The 19,474-nt window shown below is 41.8% G+C and overlaps 1 protein-coding gene across 1 annotated transcript in view; it reads right to left on the bottom strand.

The window, feature by feature from the left end:
• Positions 1–2,375: 2,375 nt before the first annotated feature.
• The window catches only part of GPSM2 (G protein signaling modulator 2), a gene marked incomplete at both ends in the record, with an annotated part of 36,965 nt that continues 19,866 nt past the window's right edge, over positions 2,376–19,474 (bottom strand). Inside the window, 5 exons of the mRNA XM_080691787.1 lie at positions 2,376–2,600; positions 7,044–7,258; positions 8,696–8,855; positions 10,344–10,520; positions 13,950–14,020. Of these exons, the coding sequence (XP_080547913.1) occupies positions 2,376–2,600; positions 7,044–7,258; positions 8,696–8,855; positions 10,344–10,520; positions 13,950–14,020 (848 nt within the window). The remainder of the gene's footprint in view (positions 2,601–7,043; positions 7,259–8,695; positions 8,856–10,343; positions 10,521–13,949; positions 14,021–19,474) is intronic.

Raw genomic sequence — 19,474 nt, 5'->3', positions numbered from 1 at the left:
TTTGGTCCTCAGCACTGCAGAAAAGGACAAAGCAGGCATGTCATGAATCAGTGAAAGGACGCCTGTAGCTCAGAATAGGTGTGTGAGCATCTCTGCACAGTCTCCTCTTTGGGAAGTTACCTGGTCACACTGGTGTGTGTGCTCCCTGGGTAACTGTCCTCTGAGCTGTGTTCTGAATCTGAAGAGAACAGACGCCTCAAGTAACAGATGTAACCGTGAGAGTGGGGTTAATGTGCTTGTACTCCTGACTGCTTTTAATCAAAAAATCAATCCTTTTCAAAAAAACACTTAAAATTTCATCTTTGTATTCTTTCATTACAGATTCCAGTTGGGGATGAAATCTACTTTGACAGCTAGCAAGCTACATGCTCTTGCTGTTGACTGATTGCAGCAATGCAGGGGAGACTTTATTAAAGCAAAGTGAACCTATCAAGGCCAGCTTTGGTCAGAAGTGAGATAAGCCTTGTATTAGCCAGTATTTGCTACTGCAATTAAGGCGTATACCAGCAAGCTTTTAAGAATCAGAGTTGGGTAGACAGCTATTAAAAGTACTTTTGAAATGGAGCAGATGATACCGAATGCTTACAGGGCCTAAGAACCACTGTATACACAAAATAAACAATTATTTTTAATTATTGTGGCTTGATATGCTCTTTTTATTAGAAAAGGCCCCATAAACTTTACTTGCCATTTTAAAATAACATATAAAACTCATGTTTTAACCTAGAATTTGTGTGATCTAAAATCCAAGAAAATATCTTTTTGGGTGTTGGGGATTGAACCCATGGGCATTTTACCTCCGGGCTACACCCTCACTAAATTGCAGAGGGTTTAAGTAGATGAAGTTGGCCATGAACCTGTGATCCTCCTGTCTTAGCCTACCAAATCCTGGGATTACAAGCGTACGCCACCGTGCCTGGCTTTAGCTGAGTTAATGTAATTCCAGGCTGTGACTGTGTAACTTTTTTAACATTGGCCATTTTAAAGAAGTGGGTGTCCCTTCTGTCCATCAAAGTCATCTAAATTACCTTTTTTGTGTGTGTGTGGTAATGGGGATGGAACCCTTCTGCCTCTGGGCTACACTCCCAGATCTATTTTATATTTTTTATTTGGAAACAGGGTCTCTTAAGCCAGAAGGCTGGCTTCGAACCTACACAATCCTCCTGTCTCCGCCTCCCAAGCACCCGGCTAAATTATCTTTTAACGGCCATTTTAAAGAAGTGGGTGTCCCTTCTGTCCATCAAAATAATCTAAATTACCTTTTTTTTTTTCTTTTGCAGTACTGAGGATGGAACCCAGGGGCATTCTACCTCTGAGCTATACCCCCAGCCCTATTTTTTATTCTCTATTTTGAAACAGGGTCTCACTAGGTTGCAGAGGGCTTAAACTGAGGCTGTTCGCAAACCATGATCGTCCTGTCTCAGCTTTCCAGGTACAATCAGCGTGCGCCACCACGCCCGGCTTCTGAATTGCCTTTTGAGAGAGGGGGGGCTCCAGGCCCCACCTCAGCTTTGCCTATCAGAAGCAAGCTGAGTCAGCTAGCTGCCAGTTTGTTCCTGGTACTGGCCTGGTGTTTGGCTCAGCCTTAGTCCAGGCTCTGGTCATCCTTATGCTGCCCTTACTTTGTCCTCTCCTCTTCCATGTCCTTGTACACTACGTTCAGTCTATGGGCTGACAGCTGAGTTCTTTAGCCAGGGGCCTTCACAGTTTTTGAGTTTTCATTTATTTTCTGTTTATGTGAACAGGCGCTTGACCTAATGGTGTTGTTTTCATCATAGACAATGCATTAGGTCCTATGAAATTTGTTTTACAGCAGTATTGTGTAAAAGAAGAGACAAATAGTCTAAAACATGCTAAAAGTAGTTCATGTTTTAATAATTTTATATTACCTTTGGCTAAAAATACATTGAAAATAGATTTTCAAAAAATCTAGACTTTTGAAGACTATTTTGTATAATTATTTTACATTGGTCAAGTACATTATTTTTACTAAACAGCATAATTTTCCCACTACCTTAATGGTTAAATGTACAAAAATGCCATTTTCAAGATTTTTAAGAATTACCTCAGCCAGAGGATTAAGTTCTAGTCTAGGAGTCATTTTAATTCCTACCTTACAAACACCACTAGAGGAATCTAAAGCTGCCCAAGAACAGTCACCACGGAAGCTGACGCCCCTCACAGGACGCCCCAGAACAGGCGTGGGTCAGAGGACGCTAACTCCTGAGGCCTGTACTACTGAGCGCTGAATACTTACGTCACTGTAAGAATATTTTACATTCTCCTTTTTAGGAAAAAAATAGGTTGAATTTCCCCAGTCTTCTTAAAGGAAATAAGGTCTTTAAAATTATCCATAGCAACTACTGGTTTGCTGATTATTTTCCTGAATTTTTAAATTCTAACAAAGCATTACTTTGCAACAAGTCCTTTAGCCCAAACTCAGAGGCTCTGTTTTGATCTCTTTGTAAAAGGACTCTCTGTTCGTCCATTCTTTTTGCCTGAGACCGCAGAATAAGGCTAAAAAAGTCTTCATCTGGTACTGTTGGACCCTTCGTGGCAGCCGGTGGTGGAGCACATCTTTGATCATCTAATCTGGACCCCTAAAAATATGAGAAAGATTAAAACATAAATATTGCAGGGAAGGAAAACAAAGATAATGAGAAATGGTAAGAAAAAAATGGAATTGTAAACATTTCATCTGCTTCTTTTTAGAAATTTAATCTTTAAACCTGAAACCTAGTATTTTTCTTTTCCCTTTTTTTTTTTTTTAGCATTGTAGTCTCACAGCAAAGTCTTTTTCTTTAAAATGACAAGCTGGGCACAGTGGTGCATACCTGTTATCTTAATCCTTGGGAAGCTAAGACAGGAGGATTGCAGGTTTGAGGCTAGCCTCAGCAATTAAGAGAGATCTTGTTTCAAAATAAAAGGGCTGGGGATGTAGCTCAGAGATGACATGCCCCTGGATTCAATCCCCAGTACCAAAAAAAAAAGTATTTTTAGTATTATGTAGAAGTATAGCTGTAGTTTCATGAGTTCAGTAAGAAATTTAGTCATCCTATTTAAACTGGTCACAAGATTTAATCTGGGGTTACTTAAAATGGAAAGCCAACTGTGTCCAAGTATGGCCATTCAATAATAATCGATAATTCATAATAAGCACTGTGAGTATAATTTACACATCATTAGAGGTACAATGTTGTATACAAAAGCCCCTCAGGACTACTTTTAGAAAGCCTCAGGCCAGGAGACAGTAAACTATAAGCCAGTGCCTGCTTTTCAGTTTCATTTTCTTTCTCTTTCCCTCTCTCCCTCCCCCCACTTTCTTTGTGGTACTGGGGATGGAACCCAAGGCGTTCTACCTCCGAGGACACCCCCACCCTATTTTTATTCTTTATTTTTGAAACAGGGTCTTACTGAGCTGCGAAGGGCCTCACTAAGTAGCTGAGTCTGTCCACGAACCGCGATCCAGTGTCTCTTGAAGCAGAAATGTTTAGTTGTGATGAAAGCTTATTTGTCTGTCTTTCTGTTGCTGCCTGTGCCTTCAGTGTCACAACTAAGAAGTCACCACCAAACCCAGTGTCATGGAGCTCTCCTAAGAGGTTTCGAGTTTACTGATTTTGTGTGTATGTGTGTGGTGCTCCTGTCTCAGCCTCCCAAGTACCGGGATTACAAGCGTGCGCCACCATGCCCAGATCCAGTTAGTCATTAAAAAAATTTGTTTTTGTGGTGCTGGGGATGAAACCCAGAGGCCTTCTACCTCCTGGCTACACTCCAAGACCTATTTTGTATTTTTATTTGGAAACAGGGTCTCACTAAGTTGCTGAGAGCCTCACTAAGCAGCTGAGGCTGGCTTTGAACCTGGGATCCTTCTGTCTCAGCCTCCCAAGCGCGGGGATTACACGTGTGCACCACCACGCCCGGCTTCTCTGGTTATTCATTTTTAAGAGTATAGAAATGCAAACGATTTTTCTTCATGTTTATTTTATCTCCTGCCACTTGATGAATTCATTGCTTAGTTCTAATAGTTTTTTGGTGAACTATTTAGGGTTTCCTACATATAAGATCATATCATCTGTGAACAAAGATAATTTTGCTTCCTCATTTTTAATTTGAATATCTTATTTCTTTTTTGCCTAAGTGTTGTGGCTTGAAAATTCAGTATTCTGTTAAGTAGAAGTGGCAAAAATGTGCATTCTTGTCTCATGCCTGATCGGAGAGGAAGCTTTTAGTCTTTGTTTTTGTGGTCCTAGGGATTGAACTTAGGGACATTCTATTTCTGAGCTACCCTCAGCCCTTTTTTTATTTTGAAAAAGGACTCCAATAGGTTGCTGAGAGCCTTGCTGAGTTGTTGGGTCTAGCCTTAAACCTGCAATCCTATCTTAGCTTCCCAAGTACTGGGATTACAGGCATGAGCCACCACACCCAGCAAGGTATCCTATTTTTATTTATCTCTAAAAGTTTCCCATTTTCCTTTCCTGTTGCTTTTTTTTTTTAAACTCACGCCATATCCTGAATTCTTTCCCATAGCCTTGTAGATGCCAAAGTCTGCCATTAAAGCAGCTCACTGACATAAGTCTTCAACTTTCTCTCCTACATCCCATTCTCCTGGTAAAATAGCAATCTTGTTTAAATATATCTCTACCTCTTCAAGTAGCTGGTTATGATTAGAGAAAGCTAACCACACTGAGTAGTCTTATTTCCAGTGTCTATGAACTTTAAGTGGGTCCTTACTTAGGGTGGCTCAATAATCTTACTACTTTTAGTTTCTAAAAGTCAACTATTTTCCACTTTCTTTTTCTTCAAATCATAGTGTCCTCAATCTCTGTTTCAGTTAATGACCCTATTTCTTGCCTTGCTGAAAAAAATAAAAGCAACCAGAGAACATTTCTACTTGGTCCTGTCTCCTAATCTATACACAAATATTCTTTTTTCTCACTTACACAAAAACTGTGCTGTCCAATGATCCTCTATTCATTTTCCTGCTGTGACAATGGTTCCACTTCCCACATGACCATTTCCATCTATGGACATGGCATATTATCACCCAAAGGAAAACCACCACCCTTTTTTTTTTTGCGGGTCTGGGGATGGAACCCAGAGGCATTCGACCTTCGAGCTACACCCCCTGCCCTATTTTTTATTCTTTATTTTGAAATCAGGTCTCACTGAGTTGCAGAGGGCCTCACTAAATAGCTGAGGCTGTTTGTGAACCGCGCTCCTCCGGTCTCAGCCTCCCGAATGCTGGGATTACAAGCATGCGCCACCACGCCCGGCCCCATTTTTTTTTTTACTGTGTCCACAATCCCTTTATCCAGCTAACGAACCATTTCTTTGCTTCTCTTTCTAAGCAAAACCTATAGAATGTTTTCTATATTCTCTCTCCTTTGTTTGTTTTTGCTTTTCTTTTTTGATACTGGTGATCAAACCCAGGAGCATCCCTACCTCCATGCTCCACCCCAGCCCTTATTTATTGTTTTGAAGGAGGGTCCGGCCAGCCTGTGGCGAGTCTTGCTGCTTGCTGAAGGCGTCTCCAACCTGTGACCCTCTTGTTTTTTCCAGCCTCTCAAGTACTGGGACTACAGGCTTCCACCACCATTCTGTTCTCTCTCCTAACACTTTCCATTTTTTTCTGTTCACAATTAGTAATAATTTCCATGTCATCAAATCTAGTAGTCTAGTTATTAGTGCCCAACGTGGTTTCTTACAGCATCTGAACACTGTTTCAGACCCTCTTTTCACTTGGATACCACACACCACACACTCTAGTTCCTGTAACTCTAGTTCATCTTCCTTTATTTTACTAGTAGATTTTGGAAGGTCTAAGGCTTCATTTTGGCCTCTTCTCATCTCCTTATTTATTCCTTAGTTATAATATCTTTTTAGGGCTTTCATACCAGCTCTATGCTAATGCCTCCCAACTTCTGTTTTGGGCTCCAAATTTTATACAGTGGCCTATTCAGCCTCTATTTCACTGACTAATCAAGTATCTCAAATTTAACATATCTAAAATAAAACATAGCTAGGCGGGGTGGCACATGCTTGTAATCCCAGTACTTGGGAGGCTGAGACAGGAGGATCACAGATTTGAGGACAGCCTCAGCAAGTAGTGAGACTCTCATTAACCTAGCCTGTTTAAAAATAAAAATAAAATAGGGCTGGGGTGTATCTCAGAGGTAGAATGCCCCTGGGTTCAATTCCCAGCGCCTGACACCCACACATCCACACAAATAAAACATTTTCTCCCTAAATTTGCTTTTCTAGTCTAATCCACCCAGTTATTCAAACCAAAAAGAAGTCATCCTTGAGCCTCTCCTTCCAGTTTATTAACAGGACTTGCCAATAAACCATAATTTCAAAATATATCCTACTTACACTGCCACCACGCTCGTCCAAGTCACCAGCCTCTTGCTGGGTTTGCACTAATGCTCTTGCCACCCTGCATCCCTCCGTCAGTACTCACCTCCAGGACCTGTGAGGTGCTTCCCGGCACAGTAAGACCTAAGACCTCCTCACGTCTAGAGAGCCGTATGACCTCGGCCTACGTACTCCTCCCTGCGCCGCGCACCTCTCTCCTCTTCCTCGCACCGGCCCCTTTGCCTTTACTGACCCCGCAGAGGTTACGTCCAAGAGGGACTGGCCGTCTACACGGAGAGCGCTTCCCCTGGGTGCTCACCTGCTGCTGCTGCACTCTGTTCAAGTCTGTTCCTCAAACGGCAATCCAGGAAGTCCTCAAGCGCCTTATCTAAAACACGCTCCCCTACCACCACCACTCCTGGTTACCCACGGCCTTCGACCCTTTTAACGTTCTTCATAGAACGTTTTGTTGACACACACAGGCACAGCAGAAGGAGGAAGAGTGAGTGTGTGTGTGGTCACGGCCTCTCTAAAGGAGCAAGTGCGAGCTCACTGCCTAGAACAGCCCCTGGAGCGCAGCGAGGCCGGGCGCTGGCACCTCCCTCGCACAGTGAGTCCTTCCTGAGAGCTGCGATCCGCCAGAGCACTCAGTGGCGTCAGTGGTATGGAGAGTGAGGGAATACACCTACTTGACATTTTACAAGGATGTCAAAGAAGTCTTCATCCGGCTCCCTGCTGTCCTTGGTCCTCAGGTGCTCGAGTACTGACGGACGGTTGTTTGTCAGACGAAGCCCTGGCAGGTTGCTGAGGCTGGCCCTCTGGTCGTCCAGACGGCGGCTCTGTGAGCTGGCCAGAAGATCCAAGAACTCATCTGTGTTGGGGGACGCCACGGAACCAGATGGCTCTATGAACAGGAAACATCCAGAATGTTGCAGAAAGCGTTTCAGCATGTTTGTTATGTACATAGTTCTTTTCTGCCCTACTGGGCTTTGGCTGATGGCTGGGGCTCTCATCAGCAGAGAGAACAGCGACACCCAGAGCTGCAAAGCGCCCACCTGGAGCCCATTCCGACTTGTCTCTCTTCTCCTTTATTGCTCGCCCACATCTATAGGTAAAGGGCTCAATTTCAGGGGTAAATACAGTTTTTCTAACATAATTTCTCAGGCTAAAATAACGGAACAGTGTTTTTTTCTTCCATGCCCTAGGTGGGAATCGTGTAATGAACTAAAGGGCTCCTAGCAAGCCTGGGCCTATGCTAGAAGTCTTTTTGAGTAGCTAGAATGGGAAAATTTAATCATTTGAGACCTAAGATTAGGCCTTATTTTCATTCTTAGCCACAAGTACCTCTTCAGTCTGTCTAGGCTTTTCTTTTTATTTTAGATATGAAGTATTCACTACCTACATACAAGCATGTGTATGGAGAACCACCATTTCCCTCCATTTTTATATTTTTGTTCTTTTCTTTTTTTGAGGGCCTTGTTCTTTGCAGGAAAGCTCTCTACCACTGAGTGATATCTGCAACTTCCCTGCCTTTTTATGGGGGGGGGGTATTGAATCTAGGGGTGTTCTACCTCTGAACCACGCCCAGCCCTACTTATTTTATTTTTATTTTAAATTGCTGCTGAGACTGGCCTCAAACCCGGGATCTGTCTGTGTCAACCTCCCAACTGCTAGGATCATAGGTGTGCACCACCATACCTGGGTTGGCCTTTTTTCTTTTTATGTGGTGCTGGGGATTGAACCCAGGGGCACTTTACCTCTGAGCTATACTCCCAGCCCTTTTTATTTTTAAACAGAGTCTGAGGTTGCTGAGAACCATGACAAGTTGCTGAGGCTGGCCTTGAACCTATAATCCTCCAATCTCCGCCTGCCAAGTACTGGGATTACACGTGTGCCTCCACGTCCAGCAGAACATTATTTTGAATTGTTCAAACACCAGCATTTCAATAACATCTGCATTCAGGATCATTTACTATATATATATATATATATATATATATATATATATATATATTTTTTTTTTTTTTTTTTTTTTTTTTTTTTTTTTTTTGCAGTACTAGGGGTGGAACCCAGGGGTACTCTACCTCTGAGCAACATCCCCAGCCCTATATTTTTATTCTTTGTTTTGAAACAGGGTCTCACTGAGTTGCAAAGGGCCTCACTAAGTAGCTGAGGCTGTCTGCGAACCACGATCACCCTGTCTTAGTCTCCCGAATGCTGGGATTACAAGCGTGCGCCGCCACACCCGGCTTTATTATATCTTAAGAACTATGTCCTCAGAAGTAAATCACAAGATCATCAAAGAACCATTAAAACCAGGGGAGAAGCACAAATGACTTACTTTTCAGTACCACTTTGGGGGGAGTGGAAGACACTGCCATTGAAGGGACTCGGCCGTTCTTTACTTGTAAGCAGCACCTCTGATCATCCATCCTGTTGCTCTGAAATCGGCTTAACAGGTCAAAGAATCCTTCATCTCCAATAGTATCTGCACTGATTTTCTAAAGTATTGAGAGAAAATCTATTACACTTAATCTCACTATTATCCTCAGGCATTAATGAACATCGTGATGCACTCAAATGGCACGCGCAGAGCCAGGTGCGGTGGTGCGCACCTGTAATCCCAGTCGGGGGCTGAGACAGGAGGGTTGCCGCCTCGGGACAGCCTCAGTAATGTGGCAAGATGATCCGCGACCTAGCGAGACCCTGTTTGAAAATAAAGAAATAGGGCTGGGGGTATAGCTGGGACATAGAATGCCCCCAGGTTCCATCCCTAGCACCACACACACACACACACACACACACACACACACACACACACACACACGGCAGGTACTTTCAGGTGGGAGATCTTTTATGCTGATTAATAAGCAATTCCAAAGGTCTTTGGCATTCAGGACACAATGAGCTGAAAGGCAGAGGTGGGTAAGGAGGGAAGAGGCCAACGCAGTTTGTAACACTGCCGAATTTGAAGCTTGGGAATAAGATGCACTTAAGCTGTAGTCAAACGCATTCATCACCAAAAAGATATTTTCCTAACAGCAAAAAAGTCTGCCATTCAAAATGCTGACACCAAAACAACATGACTCCAAAAGTATGCACCACTCTGACAAGTGTGCCTAGAGAGACCCAAGCCCGAAAAAGTGTGCCTTCCCTGTACCCTCGAAAGCATCCCTGAAACATTTAGTCTGTTGGCTGGCAATCCCAGTACTTGGGAGGCTGAGACAAAAGGATCGCAGGTTCAAGGCCAGCCTCGCAGCTTACCGAGACTCAGCAACTTAGACCCTGTTTCAAGAACAGAAAATAAAAGAGCTGGGGGTAAAGCTCAAAGGCAAAATGCTCCTGGTTCACTACCCACTGACTAGCGCACACACACACACACACACACACCCCTACACCTTTCCCTTAATTTTTCCCTTTGTTAGTCATGTATAGCTTAGAAGAGTTATCTCTAAGAAACCAAAATAAAAATCAAGAGAATGACACTACAAAGGTGTACTTATACAAAGATGCACTCGGAAAAGAGGGCCAAATAGAAATCTCTTAAGACAGTGTGTATCAAAGGCTCTTCCTTCAAAAAAAACACTAGGTAAGATGAAGTATTTTGTTTGTTTCTGGACCAGGGGCTGACCGCAGAGTACTCTACCCCTGAGCTACAGCCCAGGTTTTTTTTATTTGAATCAGGTTCTAAGTTGCTGGGGGACTTAGAAATGCCGGTGCCGGCCTCACACCTGCGAGCCTCCTGTCTCCACCCCAAGCTCTGGGATTACGCGTGCGCACCTCGCGCTTGGCTAGATGAAGTGCTTTGTTACTGACTTTGATCCTTTTATATAGTATCCTTTTTTTTACCTCCAACCCGGCAGATCACTCCATTTCTGATTATAACTATAAACAGTTTCTGATGTATTTAAACACATTTAAAATTAAAAGTTTAAAAATAAGAAATTAAACCTAAAAAAACCCCGCAATACTAAAAAACTTAAACATACCCTCTGAGAATTTGGGATTCGGTGGTCAATGGAATTACTGGCATCTTGGAGAACTTTAGTGGAGGAATTGGTTTTGTATTTTTTCCCCTTCAGTCTGTTGACAAAGAATAGCTTTGCAGAAGGTTTGGCAATAAGAGGTTTTTGTTTAGCAAGAATTTCACTGTTCCAGTTCTGTACCTACAAAATCATAAGAGAAAAGCAATATATTAAAACCCCCAACTTTCTGACTTCCTGTACCAAGCACATCTTTACTCATTGACTACTGGGGTGGCAGGAAATTTCTAGATCTCTTAATCAAAATTTTCCATGTATTTTACTATTTTTTTGGGGGGGGGTGGGTCTGGAGATGGAACCCGGAAGTATTTGACCTCCAAGCTATACCCCTGCCCTATTTTTTATTCTTTATTTTGAAACAGGGTCTTACTAAGTTTCAAAGAGCCTCACTAAGTAGCTGAGGCTGTCCACGAACCGCAATCCTCCAGTCTCAGCCTCCCAAATGCTGGGATTACAAGCATGCGCCACCATGTCTGGCTGAGACACATTTTTTCATAGATAAAATTTATATACAGTCAAATGAACAAATTTTAAGTGTATAATTGGAAGCCATAAACCCCTACCTCAATCAAGATATAGAACATTAAAAAAAGTTAATAAACAGCCGGGCGGGTGTGGTGGTGCACACTTGTAATCCCCGTGCTTGGGAGGTGGAGACAGGAGGATCGCGCAGGTTCGAAGCCCCTCACTGGCTTAAGAGACCATTTCCAAATAAAAATATAAAATAGGTTTCTGGGAGTGTAGCCCGGAGGTAGAAGTGTTTCCAGGAACCCCAGTACCACCAAAAAGAAAAAAAAGAAAAAAAAAAAAAACATTTCATCAACCCAGAAAAGTCTCCTATGAGGCACAAACTGGAGCAAGCCCTGCTCTGACGCGCAGTGCAGGAATGGGACACGCAGCTAGCTAGCGGGTCAAGCCATCTACTCCTTACCACATACAGACTGTAAAGGGAAATTATTTGCTACTGATCAAAGAAAAAGAAGCCGGGCGTGGTGGCGCATGCTTGTAATCCCCGCGCTTGGGAGGCAGAGACAGGAGGATCGCGCAGGTTCGAAGCCAGCCGTGCTGGCGTAAGAGACCCTGTTTCAAAAATATAAAATAGGTCTGGGAGTGTAGCCCGGAGGAAGGAGGGCTTCCAGGAACCCCAGTACCACCAAAAAAAAAAAAAAAGAAAGAAAAAAAAGAAAAAGAAATAGCCCTTAGTGTGAGAACATGAAACTTATACCTAAAACCCAAGTAGAAATGTAAAAAAAAGCTTTCTGATATAGTTATTTGGACTTCTAAACCTGTAAACAAGAACAAAAAATACAGCAATATCTTAAAAATTATGAAAAAAAAGTTATTTCCAACTAAAAATTATTTTTCTGTGTACGTGCTGGAGATTGAACCCAGGAGTGCTCTACCACTAAGCTACATCCCCATCCTTTTTTATTATTATGAGACAGGTTGTAACTAAATTGCACAGGCTGGATTCAAACTTGCAATTCTCTTGCCTCAACCTCCTGAGTTGCTGGGATTACAAGTGTGCACGCCATGCCCAGCTTTAAAAAAAAAATAGTATTTGTGTGTGTGTGTGTGTGTGTGTGTGTGTGTGTGTGTGTATGCGCACGCGCGTGCGTGCGTGTGTGTGTGTGTGTGTGTGTGTGCACGTGTGTGTGTGTGGTGTGGTACCGAGCCATACTCTGAGCTATACTCCCAGCCCTATTTGTATTTTGAAACAGGGTCTCACTAGGTTAATGAACATCTCACTACATGCTGGGGCTGTCCTCAAACCTGCAATCGATCCTCTGTCTCAGCCTTCCAAGTACTGGGATTATAGGCATGTGCCTCCATGCCCAGCTCTAGAAAAAGTATTTAAAAAAATACAGCTGTGCTCAGTGGTGTGCACTTATCATCCCAGTAGCTGGGAGGCTGAGACGGGAGTATCACAGGTTCAAAGCCAGCTTAGTAATTTAGTGACACTCTTTTCAAACTAAAAATAAATCTCAAGGGAATAAGAGCCTATAACAATGTAAAATTAACTTAAATGGAAGAAAGTAGCCTTAATTTTTTTCTACAATACCTTTTTCCTATTATGAATTTCCTCCTCTGTTATGCTCCCCCCCCCCAAAAAAAAAGCCTAGGAAGTATTTTGAATAAAAAGCACCCTGTCAGCCGGGCGTGGTGGCGCACGCTTGTAATCCCCGCGCTTGGGAGGCAGAGACAGGAGGATTGCGCAGGTTCGAAGCCAGCCGCGCGCGCTGGCTTAGGAGACCCTGTTTCCAAATAAAAATGTAAAAATAGGTCTGGGAGTGTAGCCTGGAGGTAGAAGGGCTTCCAGGAACCCCAGTACCACCACCAAAAAAAAAAAAGCACCGTCAGTTAAAAACAGTTCTCAAAAATGCAGCTAGAAAAACTGCTCTTAATCATAAATCTCATTAACTTTAGTAGTTAATGTTGTTATGTGATGTAGTAGAAAGGAAAAAAAGCTATTGTCTGGTTTTCAACTTTCCGTTATCTTTTGTTAAAATTTTAAAAAATAAACGATTTAAAATTTTACATTTACATAGTAAAATATTCAGGCAGTTCAAACTGGTTATGTATCTGTAGCCTAACTCAGATATCCAATCCTCTTCCCAAAAGCAATAATTGCTAGCAACTTTCTTATATACTTTTCCAGAAATGTTTTATGAATCTACAAAGGATATATATACATATGTCTTAAATAGCAACAACATGCTATACACCCTCATTTTGCACTGAACGTCTACTTCTTCCTACCTATTCTTTTTTTTTTTGTGGGTCTGGGGATGGAACTCAGGGGCAGTCTACCTCCGAGCTACACCCCCTGCCCTATTTTTTATTCTTTATTTTGAAACAGGGACTCACTGAGTTGCAAAGGGCCTCACTAAGTAAGTAGATGAGGATGTCCATGAGCCATGATCCTCCAGTCTCAGCCTCGTGAATGCTGGGATTACAAGCGTGAGCCACCACGCCCACCTTCTTCCTATTTTTTTTTTTTTTTTTGTGTGTGTGTGGTACTGGGGTTCCTGGAAGCCCTTCTACCTCCGGGCTACACTCCCAGACCTATTTTTACATTTTTATTTGGAAACAGGGTCTCCTAAGCCAGTGCGCAGCTGGCTTCGAACCTGCGCGATCCTCCCGTCTCTGCCTCCCAAGTGCAGGATTACAAGCGTGTACCACCACGCCAGGCCTTCCTATTCTTTTTAAAAACAAATTTTTAAATGATAACCATATAGGGAAGAGAAATATTTAAATTATTCTATTAAAATTAAAATTTACTAAAATAGCATAACATTACATGAAATTTATTTTTGTGCTGTTGGGGATGAAACCCAGGGGCCTGTACATGTAGGCTACACCCCTAGAGCTTTTTTTGTGTGTGTAATTTGATAACAAAATCTCATTAAGTTGCTGAGAGCCTCAGTAGTTACTGAAGCTGGCTTTGAACCTGCAATTCTCCTGTCTCAGCCTCCCAAGTACCAGGATTACAAGCATGTGCAATCATGCCCGTCAATGTTACATAAAATTTAAAACATAAAAATGACCAGCCTTTTCTGGTGTTAACTTCATGAGTTCCATATTTTCCATACTGTGTCGGCGTCCCAACTTAGGGCGTGCACCTTCGTAAAAAAACAAAAACAAAATTTAATTCAAATAAATCAGGAAGCCCTTGAGAGTACAAATTCAGCCTCACTATATTATTAAACTCTAAAGTCTGGTAAACTCTTATGAAATGAGGAAACATACAAACACATAGTTTTTGAAGAATAATTATTTTCCACACCAGCTACATAAAACTATAAACCAAAACGCTTTGATGTAAGGAAGTTTATTTTGGTTGGAGACTAATCACTGCTTACTAACATTACCCCTTAATTTAGAAAAAGCATTTTATAATAACTGGTTTTATACCATCCACAGTCTCAAAACACCAAACTGCACAACAGCTCAAGTAGAAACAAGGAAAGGGCACGAAGCCTTCAAGTTTAAGAAGCGAGTTCCCAGGCCTATTCTGTCACTCCTTCCTAAGTGCCCCCTGCCATTTTAAGATCTCATTAGAGGCTGGGTTCACTGCTAGGCAAGAAAACAAGTTCAATAAAAAGCAAAGCTCTTCAAAAATGTTTTCTATTCTTTTAAAAATTATTCATATTTTATAAACCATACTATAGGACTTATATCTGATAAGATATAAAGAATATCTGATGCCTAATGCTCAACTTAAAAAATAAAAATTAGCTGGGCGTGGTGGCGCACGCTTGTAATCCCCACACTTGGGAGACGGAGACAGGAGGATCGCACAGGTTCGAAGCCAGCCGCGCTGGCTTAGGAGACCCTGTTTCCAAATAAAAATATATAAAATAGGTCTGGGAGTGTAGCCTAGAGGTAGAAGGGTTTCCAGAAACCCCAGTACCACCAAAAGAAAAAAAATAATAATAAAAATTATCAACACATTAAAGCTCATCTAACTCCCCCTTATAACCTTCCTCTTCCTCTCTGCACTTGTATATATTCCCATTACATATATATATATGTATTTCTAGGAAAAATAGCGTTATTTGCATTGTTTTGAAACATTTGTAAATGGAATCATGCTTTATGTATTCTGCACCTTGCTCTCTTTGAGCAACCTTATGTGAGATTCATCTAAGCTGGTGCAGGAGTTTTGTTTAATTCACTTTCATCACCATTTTAGGACTAGGAAATTATCCATTACTAGTGACAGATATTTACATTGCTTCCAACTTTCCATTATCAGCAGTGCTACAGTATTTCTTGGTAATGTCTCCTGGTATACAAAAATAAACATTTCTTCCAGTTTATACATCAGGGATATATAATTGGGAGTAGAACTGCAGGGTGATACAGATTTTTTTTTCATGGTACTGGGGATTGAATGAGGGGTAAATGAGTGAGAGCACATAAAGCTCTTGAATCAATGCCTACATAGTAAGCATCCAATAAATATTAACTATTATTGTTTTTTCAAACCTACTTGATCATTTTTGTTATTCCCATCCTCAGTTCCCTCGGTTTTCATTTTCTTGGGGGAGGACGGGTAGGGGCCGAACCCAGGGCCCAGTACATGCCAGGCAAGTGCGGTTAGTTCTTCCCTAGTTAGTTTCTGTAAACATTTAAGTAATTTTATTTTGTGATAAATCTGAAGAACTTGGTGACCTAATTCTGTGGGGTTTTTAGCCGGGGAGTGTTGCTGGTTTTTCTTTTTTCCTGACTCATACTGGCTTGTTTCTCTGCATGTCTGGTAATTTTGTAGTCGTTACTTCTCACGGCCTAGGATCAAGGGTGCTTTCCTCCAGAAAAGAGCTGGTCTTTCTTCTGCTAAGTCCGTAGAAGCATCACCAAAAGCACTTGAATGGACTGGAGTTTCACAGACTGCAGGGATGTAAATCAAGTTCTATCCCAGGATGTAGCCAGGCTTATGAATTTAGATTCTCAAAGGAGGACACAAAAAACAGACAAGTAGTTTTCTTATAAGTCCCTTTAGCTGGTGCTGGGGATGTGACAACAAAAGAGGGGAAAACAAAACCAAACCCAGCACCTGCCACGCAGCCGGGCGCTAGGGCAGCGGTGGGGAAGCGGCTGCACAGAGCCTCACACCCCGCGGGGACAAGGATGTGGTTCTGGACGCAGCGTGATGCTACCAGGGGCTCTGAACAGAGGAGCACCAGGCGTGATTTCCTTTGTGTTTTGTTGGTCCTGGGGATTAAACCTAGGGTCACTCTACCTCTTATCTACATTCTCAGCTCTTGGTGTGTTTTATTTTTGAGAAAGGGTCTAGCTAAGTTACCCAGGCTGGCCGCCAACATGTTATCTTCCAGCCTCAGCCTCCCAAGTAGCCTGGCAACAACAGACATCCTAAGGGAGCACTCTGGCTGCTGTGTGGAAAAACCAGAAGGTTCAAGAATGGAAGTGAGCCGGGCGTGGTGGCACACGCTTGTAATCCCCGCACTTGGAAGGCGGAGACAGGAGGATCGCCATTCACGGCCAGCCCCTGCAACTTGGTGAGACACTGTTTCAAAATAAAGAAAAAAAAATAGGGCAGGGGGTTAGCTCGGAGGTCTCACTAAACTGTCGAGGCTGTTTTGAGCCTCTCGTCTCCCCCAAGTTCTTGGTCTATGTACGTGTGTTACCACGCCCAGAAGGCCACTAGTTTTTTCACCTAAACACTTCAGTGATGGTGATAACACTTCCTGAGATGGAATAGATAGGAGGAAGATTATGTTTGGTGAGAACACTTCTTGAAATGGTAAGTTTTGGGTTCCAATTAAACATTCAAGTGGAAATGTTACAAATACATGAGTCTCAAACTCAAGAAAAAAATTGTGTCTGGAAGCATGAATATAAAATCAGCATATAGATGATATAAAAGCCAAGAAACTGAATGAGATCATCTAGCATAGATTCCTGAACTTACTTGGCTCACCATCATCTTTTGAGGGAAAAAAGTCACTGAGCACCCCCTGGAAATATAACTTCTTTAATTAAATAAACATAAAGATGCAGTGACAAATTTGCATCTTGTGTTTTTGTTTTGTTTGCTGTGGTACTGGGGACTGACCCAGGGGTATTCTACCTCTAAGCTACACCTCAGCCCCGTACTACTCAAACATTTGGAACAGGGTCTCACTAAGTTGCCCCAGTGAGGTTCTTCCAGTCTCAGCCTCCCATGAACTTTGTGATCTGCGTTTCCTTCGAACGCCCACCGCCCCCTTGGGGAGGTGATGATTACCCACTCTGGGAATCTATGAAAAGGCTGTGCTGTTGGCCTGTGGGATGTGTATAGTTTTTGACATTTAACTAATTCAAATTAAATACTATTAAAAAGTCATTTTTTTCTCTTTTGTACTAACCACAGCTCAAATGCTCAACGGCCACATGTGGCTGATGGCTATTATAGTAGATGGCTCCGTTACAGAACTTTCCTATCGTCACAGAAAGTGTACTGGAGCTGGGCGTGGTGGCGCACACTTCTAGTCCAGTACTTGGGAGGCTGAGGCAGGAGGATCGCAGGTTCTGGCCAACCTCAGCTACTTAATGAGGCCCCCGCAACTTAGTGAGACCTTGTTTCAAAATAAAAAAATAGGGGTGAGGGTGTAGCTTGGAGGCATAATGCCCCTGGGTTCAATCCCCAGCACCACACACACACGAAAAAAAAAGAGAAAGAAAGAAAAAAAGTTGTGTTGAAAACAAGAGACCTAGAACATAGAAGAGAAGTAACAACAAGGCTAAAAGGATAAAATCACAACAAGGGTGGATGAAAAGTAGGGAAGGAATGAGGAAAGGGAGAAAAGAGGAGAGGTCCAAACACTGAATCTTGAGCATCACAAATTCTGAGGATGGAAAGACAAAGGTGAGGCGAGAGCAGAGAGTCGAGTGGCGCTGAGGTCAGAGGGAGGAAGCAGCCGAGGTAGGAAAGATCGGTACAAGAGGGCTGCAAGGCCAAAAGGTCAAGTAAACACACCTGGAAACTGGCCCAGGCACCTGCTAAAACAGAGGCTCCTGGTAACCGTGGTCACCTGTCACTTGGACAAGGTAAGAGTTTTAAGATGAGAGGTTTTATAGCATAACCTATCTGACAGTTTCTCACATTTCAGAATTTTTCCCTGAATATTCTTTAACAACCTTGATGAGATGATGAGCTATTAATTTCTTTTACTTCTTCCTTTTCTCTATATGGGTTTAAGAGAAGAAAATTGGAAAGATTAAAGGTAGATTTTTCACTGACTTTCAAGTTCAAAATATTTGTATCAGTAATACTTTTTCTTTTCTCTTTCTTTCTTCTTTCCGTTTTTTTTTTTTTTGTTGTTGTTGTTGTTTTTTGTTTTTTTTTTTTTTTGTGGTACTGGGGCCTTGTACCTCCAAGCTACACCTCCAAACTTATTTTATATTTTATTTGGAAACAGGGTCTAAGTTGCTGACAGCCTCACTAAGTTGCTGAGGCTGGCTTCAAACCTGCAATGCTCCTGTCTCAGCCTCCCAAGTACTGGAATTAAAAGCGTGCGCTTCCATGTCTAGCCAGTAATACTTTTTCAATGGAGAATTTCTTAAAATTAGGAGCAAGATTCTTTTTTTGGGGGGGGGTACTTGGGATTGAACCAAGTGGCAATCTACCTCTGAGCTACATCTGTAACCATATTTTATTTTTTGAAATGAAATCTCATTAAGTTGCTGAGACTGGCTTTGAACTTATGATCCTTCTGTCTCAGTCTCCCAAGTACTGGAATAATAGGTCAGTGCCAACTGGCCAGACGAGGAACCAGATTTTTAAGAAATTCAGTCCCATGCAGATAAAATTCAAAACTTTGATTTTAATCTAGCCTTTTTAAATTTCTTTAATCAAAAGTACATTTTTCTTACCAACCCAGCAAGACCCTGTTTCAAAATAAAAATAAAATATGGTGGGGATATAGCTCAGAGGTAGAATGCCCTGGTTCAATACCCAATACCACACACACACACAAAAAAAATTTAATTTAAATTTTAAAAAGTAGATATTTTTCACTAAGAAACAGACTTTGAATCTCCCTTTATCTGTCAAACCAAATCAACACCTAAAAAAAAAAAATTCCTAAAAATGGGTTTTACCACCAAAACAATAATAATAATAATAATAATAATAATAATAATAATAATAATAAAGTGTGTTAGGTTTTCTGAAAAAAAAAAAAAAAAGGTAGAACAATTCCAAGAGATTTCACCTTATAATTAAAATAGGGGAGAAAATCTAAACAAAAATCAGATATAAACCAGGTGTAGTGTCATATGCTTGTAATCCCAGTACTTGGGAGGCTGAGACAGGAGGCTCACAGGTTAGCCCGCAACTTAGTAAGATCCTTTTTCAAAATAAAGAAAAAAAAAAAAATAGGACTGGGGATGTAGCTCAGAGGTAGGATGCCCCTGGGTTAAATTCCCAGTACCTCAAAACAAAACAAAGCAAAACAAAAAATCAGCTACAGAGAACCAGTTGAAATAAAAATAAGCAAAACAATAGAACATTTCCATTATTGTATCTTCATATTTATAAATTGTTGAATGAACCTAAGAGATTCAGCATT

The sequence above is a fragment of the Muscardinus avellanarius genome, assembly GCF_963383645.1.
Source record: "Muscardinus avellanarius genome assembly, chromosome: 3".
NCBI lineage: Eukaryota > Metazoa > Chordata > Mammalia > Rodentia > Gliridae > Muscardinus > Muscardinus avellanarius.
Note: the sequence above shows the minus strand (reverse complement) of the source record. Positions and strands in the feature narration are given on the sequence as shown.